This window comes from Trachurus japonicus, chromosome 11 (genome assembly GCF_045865225.1).
Source record: "Trachurus japonicus isolate A0001 chromosome 11, Traja_1.0".
NCBI classification, from domain to species: domain Eukaryota; kingdom Metazoa; phylum Chordata; class Actinopteri; order Carangiformes; family Carangidae; genus Trachurus; species Trachurus japonicus.
Window position 1 is genome coordinate 10,382,085 of NC_140917.1, and position 26,110 is coordinate 10,408,194.

Genomic DNA, 26,110 nt, shown 5'->3' on the forward strand with positions numbered 1-26,110 from the left:
CACACACACACACACACACACACAGACTCTAGAGCCAGCTTCATGTGATTACAGTCACACACACACACACACACACACACACACCTTCATGTGATTAAAACACAGTTAACGTGCAACAGAATTTAAATTTAAACCATGATTTAATCTGGTTTTAAAGTTAAACCTTGTTGGTGTCAAATGCGTCAAATGCCTCTCGTGGGAGCAGCTGATAGAGTCCCCCCCAGCTGAAAGCAGCCCACCCCACCAGCCAGAGGGTCCAGGACCATAGGGACTGCAGTGGAGGAAGGCTGCCTTAACACCCTTCACAATGGCACCCAGTACACAGAAGTTAGACAGGACCAGTCAGCCCATCACCTGGTCCGTTCAACAAATCAGTTTATGCTACTGTGATTTATGTAGCCTAGTTATATACTACAGTAATCATCATAGTGTATTGGCAGGAAAGACCATTTAAATCTGTATCAAATATCGATTAATGAATTAATCGATAATTTGCATGTTGGTCTTGGTTAAGTACCACCTTGAAAAAAAAACAATGTTTTGTTGCTTAAGCTATTCAGTCATTCAATGGTATACTAAAATCCATGTGAAAAAAATGCTTCTCACTGTTCTCAGGTCAAATATTTATATGCGATTAAAATGCAATTAATTGCGATAAATTAATTACAAAGCCTCTAATTAATTAGATTAATTGTTTTAATTGAGTCCTGGCCCTATTACACAAGATAAACACACACACACACACACACACACACACACACACACACACACAGTTAACCTAATGTGATTACAGCTCCTCCATATCAGTGCTTATAGAAAGATGATCATGTGTCTGACTGATCAGCTCTGTCTTGACCTTAAGATCGTGGGTTTGATTCCCATGTTGACAGAGATGGCAAAATCGGCAGTAGCCGTGGCCCATTCAAAATTTCCCGAGAGGAAATTTTCTAGTTTTTATGTATTATTACATTATCGGCACCAGTTATTACATTTTGAAAGGTTTTTTTTAATACCAGGCCAATAACGTAATAACCAGCCCATAATGTAATGCCTTATTACATTATCGGCAAAAAGTTATTACGTTATTGGCTCAAAAGTTTTATTACATTATTGGCACATTATTACACTATTGGCTTTATTACATTTGAAATGGTCAAAATTATTACATTATTGGCAGTTATTACGTTATTGGCAGTTATTACGTTTTTGGTTGTAACAGTCCCCTTTTCATTTCTACCCACTGTCAATTTGGTAGATTGGTTGATATTTGCAGAAGCTTAAGATCATGTGAGCACTGTCCCATTTCTTGAGATGATGATTCTTCTGGCTTGAGTTCCTGTTGCCTGGACCCTTAGATAAAAAAAGATGTAACACATCTGTTTACTTTTCTTTAGTTTATCAGGCAATTTTGGAGTGACATATTGTTCATACAACTACGATGCTTACCAGTCTCTCCACCACTACTATTGCTGAGAGACGATGCTGAAGCTGTGCAGAAAAGGAAAGGCATTGTGGTATTCATATAGATGCAGGAATAAATCCACTGAAATTCCAGACCATGTGCTTTTCCAAGCACATGGACTTTTATTTGGTCTTATTAAAGATACTACTTATTTAAATGTAGAAATTCTGAACCCACTTCAAATAAATAAGGTGAGAATCAACAAAAAATACTTTATTACTTTAATACACTATTAAATTATGTAACTGCATGATTACCCATCAGAGGCGGTAGATGCACTGAATCCACTGGGCTGAGAGCCTAAACAAACACATACAGAGAGGCAGGTGCAATTAGTATTTTCCTCCTGATTGAGTCACGTTTGATCCAGATCAGAACTTGTTTTTCTTACCTAGGGCATAGATGTCTCTTTCCCTGGCAGAGCCTGTCATTAAACACAACACACCCTATTCCCCCTGACGTTCAGACCAGAAAACTCTTGATGGTCCCCCGCACCCGTTTTAAAACACAAGGTGACTGCTCTTTCCAGGCCTGTGCCCCTCGCCTTTGGAATGCTCTACCATCGACCTTACGCAGCATAGAGTCCACTGAAGGTTTTAAGAAAGAACTAGACAGGCTTTCAACTGATGTTGACGTTGTAGGGCCTCTGTAAAGTTACCTGTAATTGTGCTGTTATGTGTATTTTGTTTGTGATCTCTGTATACTGTATTTTATTGTATTTTATCCTTGTTGTAAAGCATTTTGTGATTTTATCTATGAAAAGTGCTATATAAATTAAATTTACTTAATTAATTACTTACAACATTAAGACAGAAAAAACTGTTGTTTTAGGAATTCATGTTTTGCTTTAAAGAAAATAGGTAATGTAGAAACTAAACTGCTGCTACATTGCATAGCCGACAATTGCTTTGCAATTTATTAAGAGGTTTTTGTAACATCCCTCGTTATCCACAGATATGAATGATGTGGTCTGAACATCGTAGAACTAGAAAAAAGGAGAATTTATTCTCGTTGTTTTATCAACCTGGACCTGTGTAGCCATTATATTGACAAATGTGTGTGCATTGCACCTACCACCAGTTCGGCGATTCCTAAAGAACAAAGCCCGTCCACCAAAACCAAGAGCAACACCAACCAAGAAGACCACCGCACCCACAGCTGCACCAATGATGATTCCATCTCCTTCAGACTCTGGATCAACAATTTCGTGATCTAAAACACAGGAAACATCCCCATTTGTTTTATGTTCAGATTGCTTCATTCAACATTATGTCTATTTGAAAGACTCAATTTACTATGGATGTGTAGCTCTTAAAAGACGATGATGCTAAGATTTAATTAAATGAATTATGATATAATGTTTCTCCTTATGCCAGTGTGCACAACTGTAACTGCTGACATAGAAACCTCCCAGGAAGATTTACTGAGAGTAAACCAAAAGAGAAATTTATGGTTTTAGTCTGCTCAATAAAGAAACACATCTGGTTGTCTAACTTGGATCTGATTAGCATGAGATCAACCATTAAACTGCTCATAGTCTGTCTTTTTTGTTTGGTATATTTCCTGTGGCTACACTGGCATGTTTACCGATGGCGAGTCCCTGTCAAATTTTGGTTAAAGATAGATTATCCTTCAGAGATCTAGTCTGCTGGCATTGAAAATATTTACCTTAGTTGGTGAGGTCATTTGAATCAACATTTCAGCCATTACAGACATGTTGTCAGTATATTCTGCAATAATGTCCATATTGCAAACCTAATTTAATTTACAGTTTTTATAATTTCTTCAATACAGAAATGTTGACATATGCAAACAGTAAGAAGCATGTTCTTACCCCACGACCTTTCAACATTTACTCCTGAAGCCGTATGGATGATTTCACAGGTGAATGAAGACTTGTCACTTCTCAGAATCTCCACGCTGTCTCTCCTCTGGAAGGTGTCGTCTTCATTTGGACGAACACCTGAGGATTTTAATCCATCTTCGATCTCAAAGATACGGCAGTTTCTTTTGATCTGCAGTGTGATGTCTTTTGGGAGGAAACCAGTTGCCAGGCACGTCAAAGTGATATTGGTCTTAACCACTGAGCTCTTTGCAAACAGGTGGATCTCAGGTGGAGCTGGAAGGAGAAAACATTAGGTGAGTTCCTGTTTGCATGGTGTCTTTATTATTTATTATTATTACCTATAGGATTGATTATTGCAATGCTCTTCATTCTGATCTTCCTAAAAAGAATATCGCACCATTACAACTACTCCAAAACTCAGCTGCACGTGTGCTAATGAAGACCAGCAAGAGAGCTCACATTACACCCATTTTAAAGTCCCTGCATGTACTTCAGAATCAATTTTAAGATTGTTTTATTGGTTTTTAAAGCTCTTAATGGTCTTAGTCCTTCTTATCTGTCAGATTTGCTTTTAACTTATGAGCCATCCAGAACTCAGGTCTTCAGATAGAGACCTTTTGTTAAAACCTAAAGTTACAACTATAACTTTTGTTATTACGGCTCACGACTGTGGAACAGCCTTCCTGAAGACCTGAGAGCAGTTGCGAATGTGAATATTTTTAAGAATAAACTTAAGACACACCTTTTCAGCTTGGCTTTTGATTAGATTTTACTTACCAGGTTTTACTATTTTATTAGTTTTCCTATCCTTTTATTTCTCAAATTTTACTGTTTATTTATTTATTTATTTTTAATTTGTCTTTATTTATTTATCTATTTTTATAATTTTAGTTATTAGGGTCCGGGCAGCTAAGCTGCCGGGACACTATTGTATTCCTAGGAATTCTTCTTCTTTCTTTCTTTCTTTCTTCTTCCAAGGAAGTCATACTTCCCATGGGCGAAAACTCACCAAACTTTGCACAAAGGTTCAGTCCCATGCCAGATTCACTCAACTCCAAGGACATGTGCCCCCCCCTCCTAGGGGGGGCACAATAAGCGTTTAAATTTAAAAACTTTAAAAATTCCTACCAAACCAACGGTAGATGCTACAGTGTTGAAACTTCACCACAATGTCGCCTCAATACTGCTGAAACTTTTGTCCACTTAAACTTATTACAAATTATGAAGTCCATCACTCTGTTTTTTTCAATAACTGTAAAACTTTTAAAATGTATCTCCTCCCACAATTTTTGCTCAATTGTCACCAAACTTGCTACAGAGCATCTCCAGACCGTCCTCCACAAAACTTGTTTCTCGGATTTTTGATTAAGCAAAAATTGAGCCTACAGTGCATGAAAACGTTTGACTGTAAACAGTACTGTAAACATATACCATCAAATTCTTTGCTGTCTAGATGCAATTTATGTATTAACAGATTTTTGTTTAGATAACAGAATTTCTGACTTTTTGACCATTTTTGAAATCTGCCTTTACAACAGCTGCCCGGGCACTGACTCACCTGAGTGGATAAATGAAGCTACACAGCAGGTCTCACTACCAGCTAATTAGCTCAGCGAGTTAGGAGCTGGTTCTTGGTGTCAGAGGTTGTGAGTTCGAGACCCAGCAAGGGCCCAATAGCTTGGACTGGACCATGTGCGAAGGCTCCTAACATCTTAAGAGTCACAGTAGATGTTTTACAAATACATATCATTATTTTACCTCAAAAACTGATTTTTCTTTTTACTGTGGTTTCAAATCTGCCTACACGACAGTGAATGGCTTACTCAATTTGTGAAGCCACGGTTGATCTGCCACTTGTCAATTAGCTCAGTGCGATAGACAACGGTCTTTGGTTCCCGAGGTTGTGGGTTCAATCCTCAAATGATGCAAATTGGACATTATAAGGTCAACTGTCTTGTCTGCCTATTCTCCTGTTTGTTGCTCAGAATTGCCTAAATATGCCCAAAAGTAGCCCGGACCCGACCCATCGCTGCGCAGCAGCTATAATTTTTATCATGTTCTTTCACTTATGCTAAATTTTAGCTCATTTTATTTATTTGGTTTTAGCCAGTCCCTGGTGTTTCTTCACGGCAAATTGTTGAGAGTAAGATAGCGCTTCAGTTGCCTTCTTTCAAACTCTATAAATGAGTGTGTGTGTGTGTGTGTGTGTGTGTGTGTGTGTGTGTGTGTGTGTGTGTGTGTGTGTAGTTGCGTGACTTTGGGTTTTATTTTTGCTTCGTTTTGTCTGCTTTTATGGTGTAAAGCACTTTGTGCTATATTTTCATTGCTCTATAAATAGAGTCTGATTGATTTATTATTTTATTTCAACTATTCTATACTTTCATATTTTCCAATACCATTTTCAAGATCACGGTTTATGAATATGGTGTTCCCCCAAGTTTGATTATGATTTTGGCTCCTAAATGGATTCTACATTTTAAAAAGATATGGATTACATAAAATAATACTTAATATCAATTATAGTGTTTGCTGATGAAAAATGTTGCCACATCTTTCTTACAGGCAGCCTTCAGCTGTTCCGCTCCATAAGTCATGAACTTGTTCAACCAATCCATGCACTCATTCTCCAGGTAGCCTTTGGTGTATTCTGCCAGGACCTGGACATTGTCCCACTTCCTCTTGGTCTCCAGAGCTGCATTAGTTGCAGCCACCCAGACAGAGTTGGTGACATCGAAGGACACGAAGTTGTCTCCATCATAGCTGTACATGTCCATGCCACGAACGAACTTTAACTTGCCGCTGGGCTGAAGGTCGCCCTCACAGCCGTGCATCCACTGAAGGACATGGATGTCTATGGGGCAGAACAGTAAGACAAACACATAAACATACACATCACAGTATAAGATGCTGCAGAGGTTTTCTGGATAAACACTGAAGTAAGACACATTACAAAATCTCATAAAAACCATGTTGGTTTCAATAAATGTAGCAAAAGTTACAAGTGAATCATCAACAGCCCCTCACATTGCCCACATCTTACCTGTTTCATTCTGTCTCATTCGATCCATCAGGATTTTAATGTTGACTTTGAAAAACTGCTGCTTGCTCTGGCGGGACTGTGTGCCTTTCTCCCAGTAATCATCCTCAAGCTTCTCTTCCATCCATGGCTGCTTGGGAACTTTCTTCTGGTGCTCACTGTCAAAGTAGTCGATCAACCTGTCGTCCATCAGACCCATGGCTGTGAACTCATGGATACCAGGGAGACTGACTGGTTTGGAGAGGACCGTGTAGATGTAAGTGAGGGAATGTTTCTCTGGAAATCACACAGGACAGACAAATATTTATTAACACTGTCACAGTTGTCGGGGAGTGACACAAACCACATGCACTCTCTTTCAAAATGATAGGAATAACAGCATCCACATGTTATGGCAGTAAGGGATTTAAGAGATCTTTTTTTTGTTGTTGCAGATATCATGTTTCTGTTCATAATAATCAGGTGGTTTCTTCAATATGAGTGCCTTAACTTCAATTTAATAAGATTTCTGCAATGTATAATAATTTTAACTGTCAAAACACAACCTTAATTCAGTGTGCTTTGAAGGGGACAGCACGTCTTACTAAGGTCTGTTTAAAAAACAACAAAAAAAAATGTCCATACTTCAGGAGGCAGAGATAATTTTACTCAGAATTGTGAAAGGCAAGTCGGACTTAGAGCTGTCAGGAGATGAGGTGGAGGAAGGCAGGAAGGTGAAAGCTCACAGAAGGATAGATCAGCTTTTGAGGAGCCAGAGGGACAAAGTGACGGCCCCCACCCTCCATTATGGATAAGAAGCACGTGAAACCTAGAGCTGTGATATTTATGGTGTAAATGCCTGGAAAAGGATATTAGTGTGTACACACACACACACACACACACACACACACACACACACACACACACACACACACACACACACACACACACACACACACACACAAACACACTTAAAACCTTGATTTGCCAAACTACTGAACATGTTCATTTATAGATTTGCTGAAAGTGCACTCAACGATACCTCTTTTTTTCTTTATCACTTTAATTTCAACCCTGCTGTGGAGGAGAATACTTTGCAGGACAACACTGGCTACCACCACAAAGACCGGAGGCCCTCTAATTACTTCAAACAGTATGACCAGGGTCTTCGAAAAAATGTCAGAGCAGTGAGAGCACACAAACCAGCAGGAGCTGCTCATCTCTGGAGGCAGCCTTAAAATCTCAGTGTTTCCCACAGGGTTTCAGGAGACCATGGCGGTGGTCAGAGTCGGACTATCCAACGGGGGTGGGGGTGGGGGTGGGGGTGGGGAGGCAGTCTGGAGATGCTCTCTAGCAAGTTTGGTGACAATTGAGCAAAACTTATGGGAGGAGCTTTATAAGTTTTACAGCTTTTGAAAAAAACTGAGTGACTTAAACTCATTTGTATGAGTTTAAGTGAACAACAGTTTTAGCAGTATTGGGGCTACAGTTTGGTGAAAGTTTCAACACTGTAGCATGTACTGTTGATTTTCTAGGTATTTTTTTTTTTAAAGTTTTTAAATTTAAGATATCTGGCACGGGGCCGGACATTTCTGTAAAGTTTGGTGAGTTTTCACCCATGGGAAGTATGACTTCCCACTCGGAAGAAGAAAGAAAGAATTCCAGACCCTAAAGAAGAAGAAAGAAGAAGAAGAATTCCTAGAAACACAATAGTGTCCGGACCCTAATAAAATGATTATGTTTCTTGACCTTTTGACCTCAAGATGTCAAACCAACTGCATAATACACTATTTATTACTATTATAAGTTATTTTTTCAAATTAAGGGTGTTATATAGTTGGTTTGACATCTTGAGGTCAAAAGGTCAAGGAGCATAATAATTTCATTTATTTATTTTAATTGTAAAGAAAATTACAAAAAGATATATTTGAAAAATAAGCCTTGTGGTAAATGAGGAATCTGTATGCTGCACAGTTGGTTTGACATCATTCACTCAAATGGTTGAAGCGCATAATAGGTTTGTATTTTTGATAGGCCTAGGTCAAATGAATGTTGAATATTAAACTAACTTAATGCCGGTCTCGTGCACGGCCCTGAAGGGATACTTTCTAAAACAAGGCCCATGAAAAATGCACATTAGCCTGATTAATTCCCTCTTCTCTGGCTGTGTAATTTAGTGAATAGGCTACTTACATTTCAAAACAAGTCAACAACTTATCGTCGATTACATCCTCAACTCAAAAAACAAAGCAGAAGCCTGAAATTTTAAAGACGTGACAACTGCCGTTTACTTTCACTTTCACGTGGCCAAAAAGTCTTCACTTACCGCTGTTAACCATCAACCCTGTCCCGAGAAGGACAAAGATTGCGATGAAAAACATTGTGTTTTCAGTTTAGCGTCTCTTTACTCCTTCTAAAACTTTCTTCTTATTCTTTTTTTTTTTTTTTTTTAGCATTTTACCCGACTCAAGGTCAAGGATCTTTACTCCGTGTCGTCCAACGACTAGTCTGTTTCCTGCTTCTGTCAACTACCTGACCGTTGGTCAGATAATAAGATAACAGATAAGACTGACAGTGCGTCCAATGCTGCCTGTAAAGTGATATATTGCATGAGATTTCAGGGGCGGGTGAGGGGTAGATTGACTTTACTCAGAAAGGTTAATATGCTTATCAGTGTTCGAACGCTTCAAATTCATAGGTAGGCTAATGCAGTAACGTACAAATTAGTTTTAATTAACAGCAATGTTGTAATGTAGCCTAATAATTTACTTTTCAAAGTAACTATACCCAACACTGGACAGTACAGTAGGCTATTTCTGACTTCTCTGTTGGCTTTTTGACTCCTTCTTAACTATGTTGGCAGGTGGCTAATGGGTATTTTTGAAAATATAAAGCAAACCATCTACAGCAGAGGTCGGCAGCCTTTGGCACGCGTGCCACGGGTGCCACGCCGCAGCATGATCACTGGCACGCTGGCACCTCCACCGCTAAATTTCTCACCGCTATAGCTCACAGTGTATCAATAAACCTGACGATGACGCTGCAACCCAACTACACAGCTGTTAAATGATCACCTGTTTGTCTGTCACTCATACTGTCCAGGTCAGTGAAATGTTGTGGCTGTTTCATATGATAGATTTTTTTTCTGGATTCTGCATTTTCCTCGCACTGCAAAATGTTTTAATAGGCTGAAAAGCAGTGTTGGATCCCCCCGTTGTGAATAATGGGAAAATATCTTCAAAATATGGTTAGATGTGGGCTATATAGATTAAATGATTTTATCTATCCATATAGGTATACAATTTTTACGATTACGATTTTATTAAATTCCAGTTATGTTGTTCTTGTATTTTGTGTCATGTTGTTTTATTGTAGTGGCAGACGTTGACAAGGAAATTTCAAACTGGCAGTCCATGTCACAAAGGTTGCCGACCCCTGATCTACAGTGTGGTTCAGTGGCATAAGAACAAACTCCACGTTGTCTTTTTGAGCTTGGCGGTTCTTTACTCACTTCTTTGTTGTTTTTGTTTTTGGTGAATCTTCAATTTTTCATAGGCTAACTATGTGGCAGGTGGCACCGAGTAGGAGAGGGGAGGTGCAAAATTTAAGAGGCGGGTAGAAATAGGTCTAGCTGTATGAACAAGTGTTGTGTGTCTGTTGGTTCGGCCGGGGGAGTGAGGCAGGTGTGCACCTCTCTCCATGCTGACATGCAGGGAAACAAAGGAGGCTGATATGAGGCCCTGTTTTAAATTTTTATATTGTTTAGATGTGGGTGTGATATGGACTGTTTTTATATGTTTCAAAGACTTTATTAAATCCATAAAAACACAAACTGAGTAAATGTAAGTTAAAAATATCTGGTATGTTGAACTGTCCCCTTACCGACTACCAGCTACTTGCAGCCCAGCAGGGAAACAGGTCTGAAAGACATAAAGAGTATACTACTGTACATATAATTCACAATTTTTAACTCTGATCAAAATTTTCTTTTTGTAAAACTCACATGACCAACACCAACGATTCTTCCCATGGATGTATTACAGCCATGATTCTTCCCCATCATGGATTTTTTAATTTTTTTTTTACAGTGGTTAGCGAACAGTGTATGTTTCAGTGTAAGGACCCAGTGGACGACCTGCATGACAAGTCAGACCGTGGTGAACAGACTGGTGCACAGCCAGCGAAAACAGAAACTGACTTAATTAGATCAACTGATTGTTTTTCCTTCACAAAAACACCTCAAACCTCTAAAATACATCTTATTAAACACACAGCTTCAATTCAGCTTTTCACAAATCATTTACATCCTTTATTTAATTTAATTTGCATAGGCATGAAATCACACACACTTTATAACAAACAGATGACATCATCTAAATAGTGTTCAATTTTGTCATTTTAAAGGAAAATGTACACAACCCTGAATTAAGACAATGTCACTCCTTAACTGTTTTTGGTCCACAAAATTATTATTGCCTTGATTCTATTCTATTCCATTTATTCTCAACTTTTTAGGTAAAACCAACACATTTTATGTCACATGTCACACACTGATATAACTACGATACATCTTAGCAGATTTTAGTATTCTGATTTCTTACACAAATAGACTAATGCAAAGTGCAATTTTTTCTTTTTAGCAAAATAGAGAAAATCTGTTTATAAAAAAAGAAAAGAAAAAAATGTAAGTGTCAAGTTTCACAAAACAACCTTACATATTTGGCAGGGTATTTTAACCCCGTAAAGCACTTTGCGAGTTCTCTCTCTGAAAAGTGCAATACAAATAAATGTTACTTACTTTTGATTCTAAGCATTCTTATCAAAGCTAATCGACCAATGATAGAGACAACAAAAAAGATATCAAGTAAAAAATCACAGTTGAGACTAAAACCTTAATTCACCATATAACCCATCACACAGTATATCTTGTATTTAATAGATCACAATAAAGGCATTAGGTCATCCTCCCTGATTGCATTTCATCTGTCCTCTTCTTCTATTTATCTCGATCTGCTTTATTAAGGCCTCAGTAGAGACACATGTATATCACCAGGACTTTGAGCCCTTGATATAACCTCCCTCTTTTAACTAACCCAACCCCTCCCCCCAAGGTTGAAAAACGTTTTCACTTTAGCAACATAATGCAACTGTCAATTACTCTTCTGAAGTTAAAACCCATACCTATATCAGTATCCTTTTTCCCCTTGGAAATTCCTATTGCCATTCTTAAATGTTGAGACAGTCGTTTCAAAACCCTCTAGAAATCCAGAGGACAATTACCTATTTACATACTTATTCTTCTTCTTTTTGACTGTTATTTCCCAACTTAATTTCTTTCATGGTCCCCTTTTCATTTCTACCCACTGTCAATTTGGTAGATTGGTTGATATTTGCAGAAGCTTATTAAGATCATGTGAGCACTGTCCCATTTCTTGAGATGATGATTCTTCTGGCTTGAGTTCCTGTTGCCTGGACCCTTAGATAAAAAAAGATGTAACACATCTGTTTACTTTTCTTTAGTTTATCAGGCAATTTTGGAGTGACATATTGTTCATACAACTACGATGCTTACCAGTCTCTCCACCACTACTATTGCTGAGAGACGATGCTGAAGCTGTGCAGAAAAGGAAAGGCATTGTGGTATTCATATAGATGCAGGAATAAATCCACTGAAATTCCAGACGCACATGGACTTGGTCTTATTAAAGATACTACTTATTTAAATGTAGAAATTCTGAACCCACTTCAAATAAATAAGGTGAGAATCAACAAAAAATACTTTATTACTTTAATACACTATTCAATTGTGTAACTGCATGATTACCCATCAGAGGCGGTAGATGCACTGAATCCACTGGACTGAGAATCTAAACAAACACATACAGAGAGGCAGGTGCAATTAGTATTTTCCTCCTGATTGAGTCACGTTTGATCCAGATCAGAACTTGTTTTTCTTACCTAGGGCATAGATGTCTCTTTCCCTGGCAGAGCCTGTCATTAAACACAACACACCCTATTCCCCCTCACGTTCAGACCAGAAAACTCTTGATGGTCCCCTGCACCCGTTTTAAAACACAAGGTGACTGCTCTTCCCAGGCCTGTGCCCCTCGCCTTTGGAATGCTCTACCATCGACCTTACGCAGCATAGAGTCCACTGAAGGTTTTAAGAAAGAACTAGACAGGCTTTCAACTGATGTTGACGTTGTGGGGCCTCTGTAAAGTTACCTGTAATTGTGCTGTTATGTATATTTTGTTTGTGATCTCTGTATACTGTATTTTATTGCATTTTATCCTTGTTGTAAAGCATTTTGTGATTTTATCTATGAAAAGTGCTATATAAATTAAATTTACTTACTTAATTACTTACAACATTAAGACAGAAAAAACTGTTGTTTTAGGAATTCATGTTTTGCTTTAAAGAAAATAGGTAATGTAGAAACTAAACTGCTGCTACATTGCATAGCCGACAATTGCATTGCAATTTATTAAGAGGTTTTTGTAACATCCCTCGTTATCCACAGATATGAATGATGTGGTCTGAACATCATAGAACTTGAAAAAAGTTGAATTTATTCTCGTTGTTTTATCAACCTGGACCTGTGTAGCCATTATATTGACAAATGTGTGTGCCGCCTACCACCAGTTCGGCGATTCCTAAAGAACAAAGCCCGTCCACCAAAACCAAGAGCAACACCAACCAAGAAGACCACCGCACCCACAGCTGCACCAATGATGATTCCATCTCCTTCAGACTCTGGATCAACAATTTTGTGATCTAAAACACAGAAAACATCCCCATTTGTTTTATGTTCAGATTTCTTCATTCAACATTATTTCTATTTGAAAGACTCAATTTACTATGGATGTGTAGCTCTTAAAAGACGATGATGCTCAGATTTAATTAAATGAATTATGATATAATGTTTCTCCTTATGCCAGTGTGCACAACTGTAACTGCTGACATAGCAACCTCCCAGGAAGATTTACTGAGAGTAAACCAAAAGAGAAATGTATGGTTTTAGTCTGCTCAATAAAGAAACACATCTGGTTGTCTAACTTGGATCTGATTAGCATGAGTTCAACCATTAAACTGCTCATAGTCTGTCTTTTTTGTTTGGTATATTTCCTGTGGCTACACTGGCATGTTTACCGATGGCGAGTCCCTGTCAAATTTTGGTTAAAGATAGATTATCCTTCAGAGATCTCGTCTGCTGGCATTGAAAATATTTACCTTAGTTGGTGAGGTCATTTGAATCAACATTTCAGTCATTACAGACATGTTGTCAGTATATTCTGTAATACTGTCCATATTGCACACCTAATTTAATTTACAGTTTTTATAATTTCTTCAATACAGAAATGTTGACATATGCAAACAGTAAGAAGCATGTTCTTACCCCACGACCTTTCAACATTTACTCCTGAAGCCGTATGGATGATTTCACAGGTGTATGCAGACTTGTCACTTCTCAAAATCTCCACGCTGTCTCTCCTCTGGAAGGTGTCGTCTTCATTTGGACGAACACCTGAGGATTTTAATCCATCTTCGATCTCAAAGATACGGCAGTTTCTTTTGATCTGCAGTGTGATGTCTTTTGGGAGGAAACCAGTTGCCAGGCACGTCAAAATGATATTGGTCTTAACCACTGAGCTCTTTGCAAACAGGTGGATCTCAGGTGGAGCTGGAAGGAGAAAACATTAGGTGAGTTCCTGTTTGCATGGTGTCTTTAGTATTTTATTTGTTTATTTTACCTGTAGGATTGATTATTGCAATGCTCTTCTTTCTGATCTTCCTAAAAAGAATATCGCACCATTACAACTACTCCAAAACTCAGCTGCACGTGTGCTAATGAAGACCAGCAAGAGAGCTCACATTACACCCATTTTAAAGTCCCTGCATGTACTTCAGAATCAATTTTAAGATTATTTTATTGGTTTTTAAAGCTCTTAATGGTCTTAGTCCTTCTTATCTGTCAGATTTGCTTTTAACTTATGAGCCATCCAGAACTCAGGTCTTCAGATAGAGACCTTTTGTTAAAACCTAAAGTTAACTTACAACTATAACTTTTGTTATTACGGCTCACGACTGTGGAACAGCCTTCCTGAAGACCTGAGAGCAGTTGCGAATGTGAATATTTTTAAGAATAAACTTAAGACACACCTTTTCAGCTTGGCTTTTGATTAGATTTTACTTACCAGGTTTTACTATTTTATTAGTTTTCCTATCCTTTTATTTCTCAAATTTTACTGTTTATTTATTTATTTATTTTTAATTTGTCTTTATTTATTTATCTATTTTTATAATTTTAGTTATTTTTATCATGTTCTTTCACTTATGCTAAATTTTAGCTCATTTTATTTATTTGGTTTTAGCCAGTCCCTGGTGTTTCTTCACGGCAAATTGTTGAGAGTAAGATAGCGCTTCAGTTGCCTTCTTTCAAACTCTATAAATGAGTGTGTGTATGTGTGTGTGTGTGTGTGTGTGTGTGTGTGTGTGTGTGTGTGTGTGTGTGTAGTTGCGTGACTTTGGGTTTTATTTTTGCTTCGTTTTGTCTGCTTTTATGGTGTAAAGCACTTTGTGCTATATTTTCATTGCTCTATAAATAGAGTCTGATTGATTTATTATTTTATTTCAACTATTCTATACATTCATATTTTCCAATACCATTTTCAAGATCACGGTTTATGAATATGGTGTTCCCCCAAGTTTGATTATGATTTTGGCTCCTAAATGGATTCTACATTTTAAAAAGATATGGATTACATAAAATAATACTTAATATCAATTATAGTGTTTGCTGATGGAAAATGTTGCCACATCTTTCTTACAGGCAGCCTTCAGCTGTTCCGCTCCATAAGTCATGAACTTGTTCAACCAATCCATGCACTCATTCTCCAGGTAGCCTTTGGTGTATTCTGCCAGGACCTGGACATTGTCCCACTTTCTCGTGGTCTCCAGAGCTGCATTAGTTGCAGCCACCCAGACAGAGTTGGTGACATCGAAGGACACGAAGTTGTCTCCATCATAGCTGTACATGTCCATGCCACGAACGAACTTTAACTTGCCGCTGGGCTGAAGGTCGCCCTCACAGCCGTGCATCCACTGAAGGACATGGATGTCTATGGGGCAGAACAGTAAGACAAACACATAAACATACACATCACAGTATAAGATGCTGCAGAGGTTTTCTGGATAAACACTGAAGTAAAGTCACCTACAAGACACATTACAAAATCTCATAAAAACCATGTTGGTTTCAATAAATGTAGCAAAAGTTACAAGTGAATCATCAACAGCCCCTCACATTGCCCACATCTTACCTGTTTCATTCTGTCTCATTCGATCCATCAGGATTTTAATGTTGACTTTGAAAAACTGCTGCTTGCTCTGGCGGGACTGTGTGCCTTTCTCCCAGTAATCAGCCTCAAGCTTCTCTTCCATCCATGGCTGTTTGGAAACTTTCTTCTGGTGTTCACTGTCAAAGTAGTCGATCAACCTGTCGTCCATCAGACCCATGGCTGTGAACTCATGGATACCAGGGAGACTGACTGGTTTGGAGAGGACCGTGTAGATGTAAGTGAGGGAATGTTTCTCTGGAAATCACACAGGACAGACAAATATTTATTAACACTGTCACAGTTGTCGGGGAGTGACACAAACCACATGCACTGTCTTTCAAAATGACGGGAATAACAGCATCCACATGTTATGGCAGTAAGGGATTTAAGAGATCTTTTTTTTGTTGTTGCAGATATCATGTTTCTGTTCATAATAATCAGGTGGTTTCTTCAATATGAGTGCCTTAACTTCAATTTAATAAGATTTCTGCAATGTATAATAATTTTAACTGTCAAAACACAACCTTAATTCAGTGTGCTTTGAAGGGGACAGCACGTCTTACTAAGGTCTGTTTAAAAAACAAACAAAAAAAATGTCCATACTTCAGGAGGCAGAGATAATTTTACTCAGAATTGTGAAAGGCAAGTCAGACTTAGAGCTGTCAGGAGATGAGGTGGAGGAAGGCAGGAAGGTGAAAGCTCACAGAAGGATAGATCAGCTTTTGAGGAGCCAGAGGGACAAAGTGACGGCCCCCACCCTCCATTATGGATAAGAAGCACGTGAAACCTAGAGCTGTGATATTTATGGTGTAAATGCCTGGAAAGGGATATTAGTGTACACACACACACACACACACACACACACACACAAACACACTTAAAACCTTGATTTGCCAAACTACTGAACCTGTTCATTTATAGATTTGCTGAAAGTGCACTCAACTATACCTCTTTTTTTCTTTATCAATTTAATTTCAACCCTGCTGTGGAGGAGAATACTTTGCAGGACAACACTGGCTACCACCACAAAGACCGGAGGCCCTCTAATTACTTCAAACAGTATGACCAGGGTCTTTGGAAAAAATGTCAGAGCAGTGAGAGCACACAAACCAGCAGGAGCTGCTCATCTCTGGAGGCAGCCTGAAAACCACAGCTGAAAACCTTTTTTGGTGTATCTCAGTGTTTCTCACAGGGTTTCAGGAGACCATGGTGGTGGTCAGAGTCGAACTATCCGACGGGGGTGGGGGGGCAGTCTGGAGATGCTCTCTAGCAAGTTTGAGTGATGGACTTCATAATTTGTATGAGTTTAAGTGGACAACAGTTTCAGCAGTATTGGGGCTACAGTTTGGTGAAAGTTTCAACACTGTAGCATGTACTGTTGATTTTCTAGGTTTTTTTTTTTTTTAAGTTTTTAAATTTAAGATATCTGGCACGGGGCCGGACATTTCTGTAAAGTTTGGTGAGTTTTCACCCATGGGAAGTATGACTTCCCACTCGGAAGAAGAAAGAAAGAATTCCAGACCCTAAAGAAGAAGAAAGAAGAAGAAGAACTAGAAAATTTCCTCTCGGGAAATTTTGAATGGGCCACGGGAGCTACTGCGGGTTGTGCCATCTCTGTCAACATGGGAATCAAACCCACGATCTTAAAGCAGATATCAGTGGAATGTTTTTGTTAATATAAGTCCTAAATAGTCCTATTTTCCGTCAGCAATCACTTACATGAAGTATTTCAGCCTAAACACGAGTCTCTCCGTCACTCTGCTCTGCTGTAACCCGAGGAGAAAATTTTCCTTGTGGGATACAAGTGTTATCCAATGAGGGGAGAGAACGGCATGAAGGGCTGTGTGTGCAGCCAAGGGATGCGCGTGAATGTGGTGACGTAGCACGAGGACCAATTGATGCCTGACAAGGGCGGGGGCTGCTAACTCATGGTGCGTTCAAGGAAACTCGTACTTTGTGTTTTTCCTTCCTGTGAAGTCATACCAGTTCGATCTGGTACGAGTTCACGGGTCGGAAGTTACGAGTGGCCGTTATAGGGAACTTTCACAGACAACAGGACGGTAAAAACACGAGCTACGGGTTACCTGGAACGCTACCAAGTCGTAGTTGTGACTTGAAGCTGTAACTTACGGTTTCAAAAGCCTGCCTTGAACACAGCATTAGCCGAAACGGCCGTGCCGATGATATCTGCTTTAAGGTCAAGACAGAGCTGATCAGACAGACACATGATCATCTTTCTATAAGCACTGATATGGAGGAGCTGTAACCACATTAGGTTAACTGTGTGTGTGTGTGTGTGTGTGTGTGTGTGTGCGTGTGTGTTTGTGTGTGTGTGTGTGTGACACCAACAAGGTTTAACTTTAAAACCAGATTAAATCATGGTTTAAGTTTAAATTCTGTTGCACGTTAACTGTGTTTTAATCACATGAAGGTGTGTGTGTGTTTGTGTGTGTGTGACTGTAATCACATGAAGCTGGCTCTAGAGTCTGTGTGTGTGTGTGTGTGTGTGTGTGTGTGTGTGTGTCTGTAATCACATGAAGCTGGCTCTAGAGTCTGTGTGTGTGTGTGTGTGTGACTGACTTGACACATAGTTAGTTAGTAGCTGCATCCTGTGTCAGTCTGATTTAGCTGTGTCTGTGTTTATAAACATTTAAACGAGCGCCAGGTGGATTGTTTATGAAGTTAACGAGCTCTGGCCTGAGGATCAAAGAGGTTACCACGGCGATAGGGGCCCCCGCAGGCTGAGACAGACAGAAACGTGGAGAAAAAGAGCCATTTTCTGCCTCTGCACCGGTCTCACAATTAGGCCTAGCATGAGAAAACGGTAACTCCTATCAGAACAAAACACAGATCAACGTTGCTCTAAGGACTTACTGAAAATTTCGGTACGATTTGGTGTTTCTACAGTAAATATTTTGGCGACGCTGGCAGTTTTAAAACATCAGGCCGTTCTGCTTCTCTCAGAAAATATTTGTATTGGACTCAATGAGGAGCAGAGACAGACGTGGCCGCACTCAGAGGCTGATTCTGTCAATTCTGTAAGTCTCTCTGATATTTTGAGCACATGACATGAGAGATAACAAGTTTGTCTTACAAATTCTGAAAAAATTATGTCTGTAGAGTGTAAATTGTGGCCGTGCTGACAGTTTATCCAGAAAAAATACAGAATGTTTCTTCACTCTCTCCCACTCTAACCGATGATGTCACGCACTCTGACACGAACATTCTGTCCAATACACACCCATTATAATCTCATAATTTCTCCAAAAATGATCATGGTCATTGATCAGGGATTGATCAAAAACTATATGACCTATCAAAACGTGGAGTAATACGACAATACACAAGACTTGTGTCTACTGTTTAAAGTTTAAATGGAGTCTCTAGGTGAAAGTATGCCTGAGCAGTAGACATTTGTTAAACTCCAATGATTGGTCTTTTTTTTCCGCCCGTCCCATTGACTTACATGCAAAAATTTTGCGCAGTAAATCGCGACTTACGTCGCGAAAAATTCGTACACTGTTGAGAAAAGTAATAGCACAGCGATCCCGATCAAGCCGCACGTTTTGATATATAATATGTCTCGAAGAGTTGCAGGACTAGATGCGAACCGAAAGTCGGCCGGAAGTGGAAAAATAACTAGAAAAAGCATTTCTAAGAATGGAAATGGTGTGACTGCTGATAGCAACTGAACGCTGTTGCAGAATTAGCAAATAGTGCAAGCAGTGATCACCATACAAATGTTTGACCAAGGTCGGAATCGAACCCACAACCTCATGGTCATTAGACTTCCACTCTGCCTCTAGGCCACGGTGCACACACAGTTGCAGAGACTGTTGTCTGTTAATGATCTGCACACTGTCAACATCAAGAAAGCTTGAGAGTCAAGCTTGAATGACTTAGAATGAAAATTTCTGTGAATTTCAGGCTGAGAGCAGCAGTTTCAACATGAAGCAAGTTATCAGAAGTCAACAGAGGACAACTGGGAAAATAATTCACTATAATTGTTGTTGAGGCAAGATTTGAACCAGCAACCTTCAGGTCTCCAGACCAGCAAGCTAACCACTAGGCTACAGACAGAGACTGTATGTGAGGGGTAAAGAAAACCTTTGATAAGAGGATCACTGGCTTCTGCTTAAAAAAAAAAGTAAGGAATCAAACCCATGACCTCATGATCAATAAACCTTTACTCTGCCACTTCGCCACAGAGAGCACAGACATCAGCATGTTGCCATTGTAATGTGATGATGTGCTGCAAACGGTGGCAGAAGCAATTAATGCGTCTCTTAACGAACACCTGTAACCAATTGAGGGTGGGGGAGGGGAGCAGAATTCAACATCACATAACAAGATTGCTCAGCCTGGATTCGAACTAGTGACCTTGGGGTTGGTAAGCGGCCACCTTACAAACTGGACTACAGACAGAGTTGTGGACAACTCTCAGCATTGGGCTGAATGAGAGCAGAGAGCTCCCTGGCTGCATTTAAAAAATATTTTAAATTATTATCTAAGTCTCTTTGCATTTTTGACCAGAATTTTAGCCAGAAGACAAGTGTGGCTACAAAACTGGAGAAAATAATTTGTCTAGAGTTTAATTTGCAGAAAAAGTTAAATATTTTAAAAAGTATAAATAGTTAAAAAGAGAAAAGTAATGCCGATAAAGTTAAAAAAAAGCTGCACGTTTTGATATATGAATTGTTGAAATAGCACAACACCTAACACACTAACCATATGGCCATAGAGAACCTGAGTTACAATGAGCTTTATACTATGAGGAATCAAAGACTGTCCAATGACAGCTGAATAATTGGAATCAAAAGTCAAGCAATGATGTGAAAAGACTGAGGCAGGAATCGAACCCATGACCATATGATCACTAAACCTTTACTCTGCCACTCGGCTACAGAGAGCACACTGCTTTGAAGACTGTTGTCATTCATTGTAATGTGATGATGTGCTGCAAACTGGTATGAGTAATCAAGGAGATAACAAACACCTGTAACCAATTGAAGGCGGGGGAGGAGAGCAGAATTCAACATAACATAACAAGAGTTCTTCCCTTGGATTCGAACCAGTGACCTTAGGGTTGGCAAGCATCCACCCTAACCCCTACACTACAGTGTAGTTGTGAAGAAGAGAGGTTGAGACTTTGATGAATGTGAGATTTTTCAATGATGCTTAAAATAAAAATAAATGAGTATACATTAGCCACACCAAGTAAGGAGAGGACTTTTTTGTGACCTGTGACTATTTTTTGGTGAATTAAAATGAATTAAAAAGCACTTAACAGCAAGTTACAAAGTTGAGCTCCTTCTCCTGCTGATGTGAAAAAAATGCATTGAGCTGAATGGGAGCAGAGAGCTCCCTGGCTGCATTTAAAAAATATTTTAAATTATTATCTAAGTCTCTTTGCATTTTTGACCAGAATTTTAGCCAGAAGACAAGTGTGGCTACAAAACTGGAGAAAATAATTTGTCTAGAGTTTAATTTGTGGCCGTGCTGACAGTTTAGCCAGAAAAACTCTAGAATGTTTTTTTGCCTCTCTCCACTCTGACACCACTCTGGCTCTGCTCGTTAGACGCAACACACACACATTATAAAGCTGAAAAAAATCAGAAAAAGTTAAATATTTGAAAAAGTATAAATAGTTAAAAAGAGAAAAGTAATGCCGATAAAGTTCAAAAAAAGCTGCACGTTTTGATATATGAATTGTTGAAATAGCACAAAGTATGAAGGACTAGAAGAAGACCGTAAAAAGGCGGAAGAAAATGGCCAAACAGAAGAACAATAGTGTGACTGCTTCAGCAGTCACACTAACTAGAACTAGAAAAAGCATTTCCAAGAATGGAAATGGTGTGACTGCTGAAAGCAACTGAACGCTGTTGCAGAATTAGCAAATAGCGCAAGCTGTGATCACCATACAAATGTTTGACCAAGGTCAGAATCGAACCCACAACCTCATGGTCATTAGACTTCCACTCTGCCTCTAGGCCACAGTGCACACACAGTTGCAGAGACTGTTGTCTGTTAATGATCTGCACACTGTCAACATCAAGAAAGCTTGAGAGTCAAGCTTGAATGACTTAGAATGAAAATGTCTGTGAATTTCAGGCTGAGCACTAACCATATGGCCACAGAGAACCTGAGTTACAATGAGCTTTATACTATGAGGAATCAAAGACTGTCCAATGACAGCTGAATAATTGGAATCAAAAGTCAAGCAATGAAGTGAAAAGACTGAGGCAGGAATCGAACCCATGACCATATGATCACTAAACCTTTACTCTGCCACTCGGCTACAGAGAGCACACTGCTTTCAAAACTGTTGTCATTCATTGTAATGTGATGATGTGCTGCAAACTGGTATGAGTAATCAAGGAGATAACAAACACCTGTAACCAATTGAAGGCGGGGGAGGAGAGCAGAATTCAACATAACATAACAAGAGTTCTTCCCTTGGATTCGAACCAGTGACCTTAGGGTTGGCAAGCAGTTACCCTAACCCCTACACTACAGTGGAGTTGTGAAGAAGAGAGGTTGAGACTTTGATGAATGTGAGATTTTTTGTGAAAAAGTTAAATATTTGAAAAAGTATAAATAGTTAAAAAGAGAAAAGTAATGCCGATAAAGTTCAAAAAAAGCTGCACGTTTTGATATATGAATTGTTGAAATAGCACAAAGTATGAAGGACTAGAAGAAGACCGTAAAAAGGCGGAAGAAAATGGCCAAACAGAAGAACAATAGTGTGACTGCTTCAGCAGTCACACTAACTAGAAAAAGCATTTCCAAGAATGGAAATGGTGTGACTGCTGATAGCAACTGAACGCTGTTGCAGAATTAGCAAATAGTGCAAGCTGTGATCACCATACAAATGTTTGACCAAGGTCAGAATCGAACCCACATCCTCATGGTCATTAGACTTCCACTCTGCCTCTAGGCCACAGTGCACACACAGTTGCAGAGACTGTTGTCTGTTAATGATCTGCACACTGTCAACATCAAGAAAGCTTGAGAGTCAAGCTTGAATGACTTAGAATGAAAATGTCTGTGAATTTCAGGCTGAGCACTAACCATATGGCCACAGAGAACCTGAGTTACAATGAGCTTTATACTATGAGGAATCAAAGACTGTCCAATGACAGCTGAATAATTGGAATCAAAAGTCAAGCAATGAAGTGAAAAGACTGAGGCAGGAATCGAACCCATGACCATACGATCACTAAACCTTTACTCTGCCACTCGGCTACAGAGAGCACAATGCTTTCAAGACTGTTGTCATTCATTGTAATGTGATGATGTGCTGCAAACTGGTATGAGTAATCAAGGAGATAACAAACACCTGTAACCAATTGAAGGCGGGGGAGGAGAGCAGAATTCAACATAACATAACAAGAATTCTTCCCTTAGATTCGAACCAGTGACCTTAGGGTTGGCAAGCATCCACCCTAACCCCTACACTACAGTGGAGTTGTGGAGAAGAGAGGTTGAGACTTTGATGAATGTGAGATTTTCTGTGAAAAAGTTAAATATTTTAAAAAGTATAAATAGTTAAAAAGAGAAAAGTAATGCCGATAAAGTTCAAAAAAAGCTGCACGTTTTGATATATGAATTGTTGAAATAGCACAAAGTATGAAGGACTAGAAGAAGACCGTAAAAAGGCGGAAGAAAATGGCCAAACAGAAGAACAATAGTGTGACTGCTTCAGCAGTCACACTAACTAGAAACAGCATTTCCTAACGGAACATGCGTGTGAATGCTGAAACCCAATGCTGAACCATGCTGAATTAGCAGAATAAATTGACAAAGACATGCGGAATGGCATACAAGAAACATGTCCATGGAAGGAATTGAACCCACAACTCCATGAGTGGTAACCTAACACACTAACCATACGGCCACAGAGAACCTGAGTTACAATGAGCTTTATACTATGAGGAATCAAAGACTGTCCAATGACAGCTGAATAATTGGAATCAAAACTCAAGCAATGATGTGAAATGCCTGAGGCAGGAATCGAACCTATGACCTTATGATCATAAAGCCTTCACTCTGCCACTCGGCTACAGAGAGCACACTGCTTTCAAGACTGTTGTCATTCATTGTAATGTGATGATGTGCTGCAAACTGGTATGAGTAATCAAGCAGATAACAAACACCTGTAACCAATTGAAGGCGGTGGAGGAGAGCAGAATTCAACATAACATAACAAGAGTTCTTCACTTGGATTCGAACCAGTGACCTTGGGGTTGGCGAACGGCCACCCTACCCCCTACACTACAGTGGAGTTGTGAAGAAGAGAGGTTGAGACTTTGATGAATGTGAGATTTTTCAATGATGTTTAAAATAAAGAGTAATTAGTATAAATTAATCAAAACTCAAGCAATGATGTGAAATGCCTGAGGCAGGAATCGAACCTATGACCTTATGATCATAAAGCCTTCACTCTGCCACTCGGCTACAGAGAGCACACTGCTTTCAAGACTGTTGTCATTCATTGTAATGTGATGATGTGCTGCAAACTGGTATGAGTAATCAAGCAGATAACAAACACCTGTAACCAATTGAAGGCGGTGGAGGAGAGCAGAATTCAACATAACATAACAAGAGTTCTTCCCTTGGATTCGAACCAGTGACCTTGGGGTTGGCAAACGGCCAACCTAACCCCTACACTACAGTGGTGTTGTGCAAAAGAGGTTGAGACTTTGATGAATGTGAGATTTTTCAATGATGCTTAAAAAAAAAGTAAGGAAAGTGCAGAAATTAGCCACACCAAGCAAGAAGAGGACTTTTTTGTGACCTGTGACTATTTTTTGGTGAATTAAAATGAATTAAAAAGCACTTAACAGCAAGTTACAAAGTTGAGCTCCTTCTCCTGCTGCAGAGCAGAGAGCTCCCTGGCTGCATTTAAAAAATATTTTAAATTATTATCTAAGAATGGAAGAATGAAGAATGGAATGGAATTGTTTGTTTGTGTATGCGTGCATGTGTGACTGTGTGTGAGTGTCTGTGTGTGTCTGTGTGTGAGTGTGATACCTGTGTTTGTGCGTGGACATCCTCTGTCAGTCTGGTTTATCGTGTGGGGCTGTGTTTAAAAACATCTTTACGAGCGGCCAGGCTGCACCTGCACTTGTTCTATTTATAGACTTTGATAACGAGCTGGCCCCAACAGCTGGACCAACTGCACACAGAGCAGAGCAGAGCAGAGAGATTTGAGCTCAGTGCAGCTTCTGAAAACAGCCCAGAAAAAGAGAACCGTACCTCTGATCAGAATGTGGCCATGTGACTACTGGGGCAAGGAGACCTTCCTGAGCACATTGATGTGCATTAAATGTTTGTAGGGCAAAAACCTTTCTCAGGGTCGCAAGGTAGAAAAGGGGGGCATTTCTGCTTTTCTAAAAAAATCAGCTCCTACTTTTCTATTGAAGTGGATGAGCCACTGGAGCGGGTCTAGCTGGACAATTAGGCTCATAGAGACAATTCTGTAAGTGTGTCTGCTGTTTTGAGCACATCAGATGAGATTTCTGTTATCTAAACAAAAATCTGTTAATACATAAATTGCATTTAGACAGCAAAATAGCTTGAGGACATCTGCCATTTCGAAATGTCATCATCATCATCATCACCCTCGCTGGGTCTCGAACTCACAATCTCTGACACCAAGAACCAGCTCCTAACTCGCTGAGCTAATTAGCTGGTAGTGAGACCTGCTGTGTAGCTTCATTTATCCACTCAGGTGAGCCAGTGCCCGGGCAGCTGTTGTGATGAAATGGTCAAAAGTCAGAAATTCAGTCATCTAAACAAAAATCTGATTTTTTTCCAATGCTCCCACTAAATAAAGGTTGATGGAATGGGCTTTATGCACAGCTCCACTTACTTCCTGAACTTAAACCAGCTCCTTTATTTCCTGTCTTTCATTATTGGACAAACTGATTAATCCAGGTGTGTCTGTGACTCTGACCTCAGTAGTCACAACAATGGTCAGACACCTGGAATCAGGAGCAGTGGAGCAATGGAGCTGTGCATAAAGCCTTTTCCCCTCTATCCGTCATTTCTGTAGACTGATGCTGATGAAAAAACGCGTATTTATATCTGTAAATTTTACCATCATCATCATGCTGCATCTTGACCGAGTTACATTCAAGAACCTGACGGAAAGTAGGTAAATTCACTCCAGCGGTCTTTTTTTTTTTTTTTTTTTTTTTCGATCGATCAGCTGTGTTTACCCAGAGCGATTGCTCTGTGTTTAGCGTTTCAGGCGTCAATTGGAGTCCGTCTGTCTGTCGGATTCATACCGCTGCTGCTGCTCGGGTGGAGTGGGTGCTTGTGTCTCGCTGTGACTCTCGAGCTGTGTCCCAGGGGCTGCAGGCTGCACTGGCGCACAGCTGATGGGTCTCGGATGCTGCGTTAGCTGCGTTACCTTTAGCTCGCCGTCATGCCCTGACCTGAG

At 39.6% G+C, this 26,110-nt stretch overlaps 2 protein-coding genes and 1 pseudogene across 3 annotated transcripts in view; all 3 read right to left on the reverse strand.

Moving 5' to 3' along the window:
• The window catches only part of LOC146978227 (major histocompatibility complex class I-related protein 1-like), a 246,574-nt gene that overhangs the window by 156,478 nt on the left and 63,986 nt on the right, over positions 1 to 26,110 (reverse strand). The gene's annotated exons all lie outside the window — the stretch shown is intronic.
• Positions 1,447 to 8,764, reverse strand: LOC146978234 (H-2 class I histocompatibility antigen, Q10 alpha chain-like). Its single transcript, XM_085790926.1, has 7 exons — positions 8,651 to 8,764; positions 6,349 to 6,621; positions 5,869 to 6,159; positions 3,297 to 3,581; positions 2,537 to 2,674; positions 1,720 to 1,762; positions 1,447 to 1,488 (listed from the first exon to the last, which is right to left on the reverse strand). Exons 1-7 carry the CDS (start codon positions 8,703 to 8,705, stop codon positions 1,464 to 1,466), a joined length of 1,110 nt encoding a protein of 369 aa, XP_085647052.1. The 5' UTR covers positions 8,706 to 8,764; the 3' UTR covers positions 1,447 to 1,463.
• On the reverse strand, positions 12,145 to 15,943 carry LOC146978235 (H-2 class I histocompatibility antigen, Q10 alpha chain-like; annotated as a pseudogene). The gene is made up of 5 exons (XR_015037005.1): positions 15,646 to 15,943; positions 15,154 to 15,444; positions 13,722 to 14,006; positions 12,962 to 13,099; positions 12,145 to 12,191 (listed from the first exon to the last, which is right to left on the reverse strand). The product of XR_015037005.1 is annotated as an H-2 class I histocompatibility antigen, Q10 alpha chain-like (transcript).